This window comes from Chaetura pelagica, unplaced genomic scaffold (genome assembly GCF_000747805.2).
Source record: "Chaetura pelagica isolate M959 unplaced genomic scaffold, ChaPel_1.0 scaffold178, whole genome shotgun sequence".
In the NCBI taxonomy this organism is placed as follows: Eukaryota; Metazoa; Chordata; class Aves; order Apodiformes; family Apodidae; genus Chaetura; species Chaetura pelagica.
This window is the reverse complement of record NW_009954505.1, coordinates 763,892-776,224: the sequence shown is the minus strand read 5'-3', so window position 1 is coordinate 776,224 and position 12,333 is coordinate 763,892. Positions and strand designations below refer to the sequence as shown.

At 35.2% G+C, this 12,333-nt stretch overlaps 1 protein-coding gene across 6 annotated transcripts in view; it reads left to right on the top strand.

Annotated features, from left to right (window-relative positions):
• The window catches only part of NLGN4X (neuroligin 4, X-linked), a 123,576-nt gene extending 114,819 nt beyond the window's left edge, over positions 1-8,757 (top strand). For 4 of the 6 annotated variants that reach the window (XM_010004640.1, XM_010004638.1, XM_010004636.1 and 1 more), the window contains one exon: positions 7,519-8,418. In XM_010004640.1, coding sequence (XP_010002942.1) covers positions 7,519-8,368 — 850 coding nt within the window. In that variant the 3' untranslated portion in view covers positions 8,369-8,418. Of the gene's footprint in view, positions 1-7,518 lie in introns of all 6 variants that reach the window. The other 2 variants (XM_010004637.1, XM_010004642.1) reach the window with 1 other exon arrangement.
• Positions 8,758-12,333: the final 3,576 nt, after the last annotated feature.

The window sequence follows — 12,333 nt, the reverse complement described above, 5'->3', positions numbered from 1 at the left end:
GAGAAAAGCCATCTCACTAAGATACTGAAAAATCAGAGGCAATGTGTTTGCTACTTGAAGAAGGAATGACAGGCAGATAGCATTTATCTGTCACAAAAAAAGGAAGTTCGTTTTTGGTTGTTTTTTTTTTTAGCAACCTTCACAGAGATGGGGACTCAGGGAGGAACTGGAACAAAAAGGCAGACACAAGAAAGATTTTTCCCTCTGAGGCCTATAATGGCAATAATAAGACTTGTCTGGAATGAAGAAGAGACTGATATAAATTTTACTTTGAGAAGGTTATAAATTTAAATTAATTCTGCTTACAAAACAAAAGATAGACATCAATGTTTTGCTGAAATAGAGTTGTAAACATCAAGGAAAGAATCCTCAAAGCAGCTTAATCTGCAAGAGCTATTAATAATTTCTGTCTTCTTCCTATGGCATTCCTTTAAAGCGTATTGCAGTGTTTTACTTGAGCAGCAAGGGCATTTTTGTTAACCTTGAGTCTTGGTACTGAATTAAAACAAAGATACTTGTGGCACAAAGGGGCTGTAAATCTTTCCAATGAATGTTTAATGGCAGGAGTGGGCTCTGGAAACTGCAGCTTTACTGCACTGCAGTGAATGGTGAGCAGCTATATGAGAAAAATTGAGAGATGCCTAGTGTGGAACAGAGGCTTCAGTAGCTCAGGCAGCCTTTAATGAGTCCGAATTATGTTCAAGCAAGAGAGATTTTGCAATCTTAACAGAAACTTCAAGCATGAATTGAGTAAAAATCAAATGCTTCAAGTCAATTTACAAGGCAAAAGGAAAGCTTTTGTTTCTCTGCATTTTAGATAGAATGCATGCATAAATCCCACAGCACTGCAACAACAGCAAACAAACTGTGGAATATTTATCTGTATTGCACAGCAAGAAGTCATTAGTACTGAGGTGAACAAATTTAAGGATTAAAGCTTGCTTTATGGACAGGGAATGCTACATGGTGGCTGTACTGCACACTCAGGTGATAATACCATCAGTCTGTCTATTTTTGTACATGAAGCACCACATATACAGAGAGCACTTCAGGTCCTCACAAATATACATCATTGGAATTATTATAGAGATGCAAGATATCCACAGTCTCACTCCTTACAATTACTTTATGACTGTTCCCTGTAGAATAAGAAGTCGTATTTAAGCAATTTTTGGAGTCGAATAGGAGCTTCTCACATTCCCAGCTGCCACCATTACTCGTAATTGCAAGCACTTTACAGCTGTTGCTACTTGAAAGCTAATTTCAGCAGGCTATACATGCCATCATCCTGTTCTCTGGTTATGAACCCATTGTCATACTACACCTAAAGGCACAATAGTTGCTTTGGGAGAGCCATTAGTCATTTCTGAAGCTTTGCCATTGCTTAGGAAACAGGAATGGGGTATAACTTCTATTACAAACTTGCCCCTATGTAGACGGTCTGAAAGATGTGCAACTGAAAATGAGCTCTAGCTGTAAAATTTCAGTTTTCAAAAGGAAAGGAATAGAGCAACACAAGACACATTACCCTGCTGTTTGTTTTTTGTTGTTTTTTTTTTCCCTTTATTTATATGAACAATGATCAATTGCTCTGTACAAGCAAATACCTGAAGGTAAATAATATTTTAACATTTCATTTGCTCTACGCTTCTGATGCCTCTAGTGGAAGACTGAAGGTTGTAGCAACTCAAGACTATAGCAACAGGGGACATATCTGGAGTAGCCATAACTCTTTACCCTCCCACATACAATCTGGAATTCACGTGCCCACTCAGGTCCTCCAACACTCAAAAAGATTGATGTGGTTCAAGATTGCTTTTCTGTGGGCTTTGTGTTGCTTTATTCTTCCCATCCTTTTTTAATTAATTGTTTCCCATCCTTATTCTGATAGAAGTTGGCTTGCTTTGTGTTTGTACCCATGGCAACACATTTGAAAAATCTGTTCACAGAAAGATTTTCTTATTCTATGTTTCACTGTAGGTGAGCCTTGAACATTAAAACTGCAGATTTATTTGTTTAATGTTAATGTCTCTTGAGAGTCTTCCAGTCTTGATGACTCTCCCACAGACATTGCATCCAGGTACTTATTGTATAATTACAATTCAAGTGGTGCATCATTGTGATGGACTGTGCTGGGCTTTTAACTGACATGCCACCTGCTGCTAAAAAACTCAGGTTGTTTAATGGGCCTACTGCCAAGGCTAGATTTGGAGGGCAGGTCAATTCTGTAAAATCACTAGGTGTCAACAACACAGCACAAGGCACAGTGCTTTTAATGTGTTTTACTTTGAAGTCAGTTACTGTAGCTAGCAAATAGGAGGTGACAATTAAAGTGTTTCAGCAAATGGATTGTGCTTGAAATAAATACCTGGAAGCTGCATATTGCAAATCCTCCATTTTCTACCTTGCTATGACTTCTTTGACACTGGTTTGTTGGGTTTTTTTAATCCCCAAAACTATGTTTCTAATATGTGTTTGAGATTGGAAAGCAATTTTTTATAGAGTAGGTGTGAAAAACTACATTTAGGATACAAAAGTGACATGAAAATACAGCTTTTGATTTCACTATATGCAAAATTATATGTGAGAGTTTCATTAAGAGGTGCACTTAAACCTTCCTTCTGCTGCCAGCAGTACTATCCTGACTCTAACTCTAATGGTAATTTTATATGTTCAAACGTTCTGTTACTTATGGCCCTATTACCTCCTTTACAGATACATCAGCAGGGGGAGAGTGGGTACATGAGGGGATGTGTGCCAGTCCTTCACAGGTTCTCTGCCAACTACATTCTTCTGAAGAAGGATTTGAAGTTCCATAGAGTAGACACAAAGCCATGCTTTCATTAGAAGCATCTACTAGTTTTCTAAAAATTACTGTGTTTTTTTGTCATTTGACTTTAAATACTCTATTTTTGCTCCCATTCATCCAGCTTTACCTAGGCTGGTGATGGAAAAGATAAAGGTGTATCTTTGTTTTCTTTGTACTTTGGGTGCATACTCCTGAATTATGTTACTACCATTGATTCTGAAGCAAAAACCTGAGTTATCAAGGATATCTATGGTTTTTATTCAGTTTGCCTTTCTAATGGAAGACACAATGATTAAAGAATATTTTCAAATCAATTATTGGTGATCTCCTTTATGACGCTGTTGCATTTCTTTTTGATGCTTTTGTCTGAATTACTATCTCAAATAGCCAATCTGTGTTAGTCAAACAAAACAGTGTACTTAAGGTTTACTTTCCTTAGTGGTTATAATAGCTGACTGGGATTACGGCAACAGTGGGACCTGGTGATAAGTGAGGAAAGGAGGTGAGGGGAAATATGCTCATGTACCAGTGTTTCAGGCAGGAATGGCTGTATTATTATTAAAATTATGATGAAAAATCAGTAGAAGCGTGAAGAAATGCTACACAGGTTTGTTTTATTGTTTTGTTTTGGTGGGTTTTTTAAATTATTTTCCATATGGAGAAAAGGGGACTGCTGAAAGAAATCATCAAGGGGCCTTTCAGTGTCTTGGAAGACAGACTCAGCATGTAATTGTTAAGATATTTTGCTCTCCAATGAAGTTAGAGAATGACACAAAAGAAGTAAACATTTTAAGTTGAATAGTGTTGCAGAATTAGTTAAAAGATGAAAGGTATTTTGACATGTTACATGAAATTCAGGATAAGAGAAAACTTCTTAAGCTTCCCCATCATCCTTTCTGTCAACATCACCAGATATGAAATACTAGGTTCCATCTTTTGCCCTCCAGGTCAGCTTCCAGTTCACCTTGTGAACAGGAATGTGTGTTGCTCTTCCATCAGCATCCATTGCAGACACATTTACTTTATATCACCTGCGAAAATAATCAGTGCTTTGAATGTACATTTGTAGCCCCTGAGGTGTTAATTAAATTACAATAAACAGCAACACATTAAATTCAGTAAAATCAGTACAGACTGAAAGTGGGCAGCAAAAGTGATAGGTGAAATCAAATGGTTCTGCACATTAATTTAAAAAATACCTTAGATAGAAAAGAAAGACCATCGTATGGTGCTCTATCATATGGAAGACAGGTTTCTGCATTTTGTGATGGGAGCATATTTCTATGGAAAAACAGTTTAAATTCTAGTGGAGGTGAAAATAAATCATCAGAGAACAAAAGGAGCAAAAATAATGATCAATTTTGAACTAGCAGTAGGATAAAGAAAGATAAGGCCTTCCTGCCTTACCTAGTCCCTATGAGAGCCATTACTGGAAGAAGAACAGAACTGAAAATATATTATTCAGATTATATTTTTATGGCCATGATTGCAGCACATTTTTCAGTGGAAGTTTCCTAGCAGTCTTTTGTACTGTAATTACACAGCTGAGTCTCAAGAATGTCCCGAAACACAAAGGTGATGTCAGAAGGTAAAAAAAGCAAAAGGAAATTTTATGTTAAACTAACTGATCCAAAGTTTTGACAAACAGCTGATTCTGTAGGAAAAATTATTTTATGTACATCTATATTTTATGCCTGTCTACTACACTGGAAAAGTGCTCATAATAGGATAAGCTGCCCAGCCACCAAAGAAAAAGACTTAACGTCGTAAGATGTAACCTTATGATTGTATTGTTTGACTTGAGTGCACACAGGAGTAAAAATCCTCTTCTATATACTATCCACTGAATATTTTTTAAATTATCATTGGGCTGTAAAAATTAAGATCCATGCATTATTAGATACCCTTTTTAGGACTTAGTTATTCCATTGTCTCATGAAAAAGAAATAATTTAGATACATATACTCCAAATTCAGAGAGAACATTCAGACCATTCATTCATATATTAAGTGATCAACATTAGAGTAGATGCCAATGGTAGCATTATGAATACACTTACAAAAATAAATTTTTAAAATGTCACTTTTCTGTAGGACTGGCTGCTTTTTTTTTTTCCCATTCCTTATTTCAGTGAACAGCTTCATGGATGCACACATCTGGAAACAAGTCCTGAAATACAAGAGTAGCCTCATGTAATATGATTTTCTTTATTGTGATTGGAATAGGCAACCGTGTCATTGTCTGTTACTAATAGATATAGTTAAAAGGGAGAGATGGAGGTAAAGAATTGAAGAAAGGGAAAGGGAGGTTCACTTTTACTTTTTTGTAGGCTGTTTGTAGGGGATGAGAATGCTAATTAAAAAAAAAAAATATTTAGTAGATAAAATAATAATCTACTGTCAGATTTATAGGGCCATTAAAAAAAATAATAACAATATTGAAAAAGTTGCATGTCTAGCTTGATTCTTTTAAATGAGTGCTTGGCTTCTTTCTCTCTTGTACTGTGTATCAAGTGCAACTCAGTTTACATGAGTTGGGCTAATTTATACGTATTCTGAAAGACCTTTCCTAGTCTTTTGTGCTGCGAGTCAGAACAGCAAGATGGATTTTGTGCCATAACTCTTGCAAGATTCTGAGTTTCTGACAAGAAAAATGTGTTGCATTTTTATAATCTAGCTGATTTGTATTTTGCTTTAGAATTTATGTCTTAAATCCTGAAGTACTTTAGTAGAAGAGACATTGAAATGGCCCAATATCTAGTCCTCTGGAAGTGCCCAATATATCACACTATTCTTTAAGAGCAAAAGAAATGCTTTTCTTTCCTTCTTGACTGCATGTTAGAATCACTCACAGTAGCAGTGTACATCTGATTCTGTACTGCTTGGAAATAGGTATTACTACTCCAGCTTCAACTGGGATGAACAATTACAAAGCAATTATCTTTTTGTTCAGAATTAACCCAATTTGACTAATTATTACTACATAAAATTAAAAAAAACCACAAACAGATAGATAGACAGACAGACAGACAGATACATAAATGAAATAGCCCATTCTGGAACCCCCAGTGTATCTCTCATGGAGATGGGAAAGATTTGATACGATAGAGTATAAAAAATAAACTAAACCACAAAAAAAACCCCAAACACCTAAAATCATAATCATAAGTAAACCAAAGTACCAAAATTATATAGAAATATAATACTTTTCACTCAAAAGGTGAGAGAAATTTTTTTGAGGTGAACAGACGAATACAGGAATGTTAAGATTATGAAAGTCAAATTACCCATCTGGTTTGAGAACTAAGGAATAGCTCTTTGTGAACAGCAAAGGAATGCTAAACTAGGCAATCGTATTCATGAGCTTTTCAAAATGGAAAAAGAAAAAAACTAAGATGCTTTACAATCTGTAGCAGTAAGTCTTGGTATTCCCGTAACATACATAACAGTATATTGGAAGAAAAGGAAAATATTAGAATAATTTTCACAGGAAATAAACTAGTGCATATGGGAATGGAAAGGAGAATAGAAAGTTCCCAGGGTAATGCACAGAAAATGAATCATGTACTCTTACTATAATATATCACAAAGTCCCAGGAAAGTCTCTTTGCTGCTAAAGAAGATTCAAACTCATGCATTAAAAAAACCCATTAAACTCACTATTAGTAATGTTAAAGTTTATTCTGGAGGAAATAATATTTATGTAAAGTTTGCTAAAATTGCAAGGATATGTAGATATTAACCTTATTTAAATGCTTTTTCTGCCATTAGTTTGTCTTTATTCTGAACCTATGTGAAGAAGAGGAAAAAGAAAATATGGGAAAAGCATAACTCAAGTAAATATTTAGGTTACCAGTTTTGAAATTATCTCTGAGTAGTGTACTACTCTTATCTCTACTACTACTAAACTACAATAAAACTTGCTGATTTCAGCTAATATGCCTTTCATCCCTACAAACTGAGATAGAATTAATGCTCACTGTCCTATCACCAATAAACGTAGTTTTTTAATAGCAATGAGCACATGGAACTTTTAAATAGTAATTTGCTAACGTAAATGGTGGAAAGATATATACAAATACTTCAAAGGATTTTCCCTAAAGTAGATACTTGAATAACAATGTACTAATAGCTCAGTAAAGGACCACAAAGAGAAGTAGTTCCCAGTTACAGGTGTAAGTCCTGCTACTTCATGCTTTGAATTTTTTTATGTAATAGACACAGCTAATATAAATTCTTCTAGTCACATGGACTAGATGTCCATATTTAGTACTTACAGCAGTGGAAGTAGTTGTACCTTAAGTGAGGAAGTTAATGTCTAACCTTGATAAGAGCTGAATCTACACCTTTACTATGGGGAAAGGTAGTTAGTACATTTCTAAGACAGCTTTGGACTATGATATTGAATCACACTGAATCACAGAACTTCAGATGTTCTTTTGGCAGCTGAAACACAACCCGTTCTTTGTTTTAAAGTAAAAAAGTATGCTATTGTCCGAGACACACTGTACAGTAAGTAATTTTTCTTTTGTTTATTTATTAACATCTGTTGTTAAACTAGGGAGGTTTATTTAGCGTCTGCTTTTAGGTTATGGTAACTATCAGATAAACCATTAACTAAGGATGGAGGGGGTTTTTGTGTTTGTTTTGTTTTGTTTTACTTTGTGCCTTTGGGTTTTTTTTTAAATAACTGTTTTTTTATTTTTGTAGAGATCCAAACCAGCCTGTTCCACAAGACACAAAGTTCATCCACACAAAACCGAACCGCTTTGAAGAGGTGGCCTGGTCCAAATACAATCCCAAAGACCAGCTTTATCTGCATATTGGCCTGAAACCCCGAGTTCGTGATCACTACCGAGCAACAAAAGTTGCTTTCTGGTTGGAACTCGTACCACACCTTCACAACCTGAATGAAATATTTCAGTATGTTTCCACAACAACTAAAGTCCCCCCTCCTGACATGACATCGTTTCCTTATGTGACACGACGTTCTCCTGGTAAATTGTGGCCAGCCACCAAACGCCCAGCAATGACACCTGCCAACAACCCCAAACATTCAAAAGACACCCATAAAACAGCTCCAGAGGATACAACAGTTCTGATAGAAAACAAGAGGGATTACTCCACGGAGCTGAGTGTCACCATTGCTGTGGGGGCATCCTTGCTGTTCCTCAATATTTTAGCTTTTGCTGCATTATATTACAAGAAGGACAAGCGGCGTCATGAGACTCACAGGCGCCCTAGCCCCCAGAGGAACACAACAAATGACATTGCACACATACAAAATGAAGAGATCATGTCATTGCAGATGAAACAGCTAGAACATGACCACGAGTGTGAATCGCTGCAGGCCCATGACACATTGAGACTAACCTGTCCACCTGACTATACGCTTACTTTGAGAAGGTCACCAGATGACATCCCGCTAATGACACCCAACACCATAACCATGATTCCAAATACATTAACAGGAATGCAACCTTTGCATACTTTCAACACCTTCAGTGGAGGACAAAACAGTACAAATTTGCCCCATGGACATTCGACCACTAGAGTATAGCTCAGCCCCTCCCCCTCTACCCTCACAAGCCACTTGGAAGAAAGAAAAAACAAACAAACAAAAAACAGGAAAAAAAAACAAAAGAAGAGGGAAAAATCATATAAACCATCAGGTGAACACCTTGTCAAAATCTAAAGTAAAAGCAAGTAAAAGAGAAGGACAGTCTTGTTTTCTTACTGATCCTTCCCACAGAAACTCTCTGATGTTAAAGATCAACTACAAACCCTGTGAAATGTGAAAAGTGTACACTGCTGTTACGATACTGCTTTAAGATCTCAGCCACTTTGATTGAAAGTTGAGGCCAGAAGAAGTCACTTAAAATGGTATTTTGAGTGTAACAAGCAAAGCAAAGTCTTCTGGAACACAGAGCCAGTGACTGTACAGGTGTTTTTGTTTTGTTTTGTTTTGTTTTTTATTAAAGGAAACAAATATTCTCGATGTGCCATACCATGAATGGCCCTTGTTAAAACAAAGACATCACCATGGGCTTTTACCCAGCATATGAAGCTGTAATCCAGATGGGGGAGATACAATTTTAATATTAAAAACAAAAATGAAAAAAAAAGAGGAGGACTGACTATGCAGTAAAATACGTATAGTTCTGTGCAGAGATGACTTGCAAGCCTGAACTATATTTAAAGATACTTTGTAAAAATGTACATAGCTGTGAGTTTAAAAACAAAAGAAAAAAGAAGAAGCTTTTATTGATGTTTTCAGTTTGAAAAGAGCTTTTAGAAAGATTGTGCATTCTGTTGTGACCTATGTGTATATACATTAGTCATATCACTTCTGTTTCCTCCAAGCCCAAAGGAGGAATTTCTTCTTAATTACTAGTGGTAAACAAAAAAAAAAAAAAAAAAACCCACACAAAAAAAACCAAACAAAAAAAAAGGAGTTTTTTCTAACATGTTTCATTTATATGAGGTCATGGTGTCATGCAGAGGATACAGTTGTCTGTGTGACCTGCGTATTTTCTCTTACAGGTTACACTAGTGCATGTTAAAGTATTCATAAGAGGTTGTTCTTTTCTGAAACTTTTTTTCTATAATTTAATTTTCTGTTAGCCTTTGTTAAATTGCAACACAGCAATGGATCGGAAAATGGAGGAAAAAATCACATAAGAAAATAATTGCTATTTTAATCTTGTTGAACTGAATCAAGAAACGTCCAATAATATATATCCGGAGTCCAGTTTGTAGTTCTTGGTTATTGTGATATATTAGAAAGAGTTTTGTGCCCTGACAAAAGCAAAGAAAGCCTGTGTTTTGGTCAGCATTTTCAGAAGAAAACTAGCTCTATATTCACCAGCAGTTGCAGTGGAATCTCACTTGAGAGAGCACCTTCTTACCTTTGCTAAATGAAATAAAACCACAATTTGAAAGTGGGGAAATGGTGGGTTGGTTGGGTGACTATTTTTTATATGTTCAGAAATGATCAGTATGTGAAGAACTTCTCTGCCCAATATCCTGTTTTATGCTTGAGAGCGCACCTGTCAGAAAATACCTTTTTTGCTGACTTATTATGCAGCAGTCCCACAGTCAGTTAATATTATAGAGAGTGAAGCAGAGATGTCATCAACTGTTCTACATCTGCATAAAAAACAAAAGTCCCAGAAAGCCTCGCTCTCAGGAAGGGCAAAATTCTTAGCTGGTTATTCCCTCCTGCCTTCCTTCTCTAGGAAGCCAGTGGTCAGGCAGAGCTATCAAACAGAGGAACTGACCAGTTTGAGTCAAACAACTTATTAGAATGTGAAAAGCTAGAAATAAGTTCTTGCAAATAAAAACTGTTTTTTATTTGTCTTTGAAAGTTACTCCGTCATTGAGAAACAGCAACCAAAGATATTTCAACAAATTGGTCTGCACTTGAATATGATTATCCCAGATTAATTTTCTATTGTTATTTCACAGCTAAGCTGCATCAACATCATATGTCCCATAAGTATCTAACACAAGATGCCTTGTATCTCTTCTTGTTTTCTATGCTTTTTGTTTTCTAATAAAATATCTTGGAATAGTCACCCCTACAAATAAATTCAAAGACAAGGTGGTTCACTGAGGTCTATTAATCTGCAAAACTTGTTGTTGTAGCAGGCAGTAAAACAGATTCTGAAGGAAAGACATAAAAAGAAAGTCAATTACATAATAAAAATGCAACATGTGGCTGATATAATCCGTTATCTGTAATAAATGTGCTATAAACCTGACCTGGATGCTCAGGTTGGAATGTGATGAAGCAACAACTCCAAAGTACAAATGAAAAACTTTTTTTCTTTTTTTTTTTTTTCACTGATCCATCACATGATGCTCATTAATTCTGGCTCTATACCAGACCATTTCCACCACCAATGTAATGCCTCAGCTGAGATGCATCAGTTCATAGCTCCTAAAAAAAAAAAAAAAAAAAAAAGGTTTAAAAAAGGAAAAAAAAAAAAAAAAAAAAAAAAAAGGAAGAAAAAAAGGTAATGATGTTTGGCATCATAATCAGTTGGGTATGTTTGTAATGTGAATTACAGTATTTGTTTAGTACTTCCAATTGTCTTCTGCTAGCAATATGTACAGTACTGTGTCAGGCTTGTGACATTTGGGTAAAAAAAAAAAAAGTTCCTGTAAGTGAACGATTTAGCTTTTAAAAGTAATTACAATCAAGATGATTTAATAATTTAATACATCTGGACTGATGTATGATTTATAGAGGGAACAGATTTATAGGGTCTTCATAGAATTCTATAATGATGATATCAAAATATACTTTGCAAACTGTAAGAGAAAAACAAAAATACTTACCCAGGCTTATATTCTTGACCTTAAGAGGCACGCAGGGTTTAATGGTTTCTTCTGTTATTGTTTTGCAATTTTTTGGTTTTTGCCTTAAGTAATGATAGAAGATATATATGGCTGGACACATATGTATAAACTTTTCAGCAGCATTTTTAATAATAAAATATCACAGTATTTTCTAATGCTTTGTGCACAGAACTATGTGTTCATCCTTTTGTGTAGAAGGTCTTCTAGAGATATGCTTTCTGCCCCATTTCCATTTCATTATCTAATGTAAACAATGCCTTGATACACAGTACAAAAATATTAAAGTAACAGAGGTTGAGCTTTTAAGTCAGCATTGAGTTTTCATGGCATTTGTAGTTCTATAAGCCTGCCAGTAAGAGGGAAGAAACTCAGACAACGAAGACACATGAGAATACGCTCCATATATTTATTACCTGTATGCACTGCTACTCTCACTGAAGCAATGGTTTAATTGTTCTGTTAGTATTTTCTGCAGCAATGAAAAAAAGCTTAGGTGTGCAGCTTCCCATATTAGTGTATATCTTAGCAACTGCAAAATGTATCTTCCAAATTAAGGTTCAAAATAATTCAGATACATCTAATACATCCAGTCTCCACAAATAAATAGACTTTTGTTTGATGTTTAAAATTTAGATAAAGAATGAGTTTTGTTAGAAAAAAATATGTAGGAGTAGCAATATAAGTTACTCAAATATATTTAAGGGGTTTGCATATGTTGCAGATGTGTTAATATCTTTCTTCCTTCAAAAGCTGAGTAAATAAATATAGTTTGGGGGTTTTTTTATGCTGTTAAATTCCATTAATCGACCAGGTTTCCTTTCACTAGAAAGGTACATAGACATTTTAGCAATTTGAGCTGGGTATTGTTTGCTTTCTGTAACTATTCTGCTGAAAAGAGGTACTAACAATAATGTTTGATTAATTTTGAGCATATTATTGAAGAGTATTTGCAAAAAGCAAATTCTGAATTATTCATATAAGACTTTTGATATGAAGAATCAAGCTTCTGAGATAGAAACATATGTGCCTACTGATCTAATCAAGCAGCTTGAATTTTGAATATTGAATTTGTATATAAAGCTTTTGCAAATAAACTGCAGATTTAGAATTGTTCAGCAAATATGTTTAATTACAGGTACACTATGAAATTCCACAGCTTGC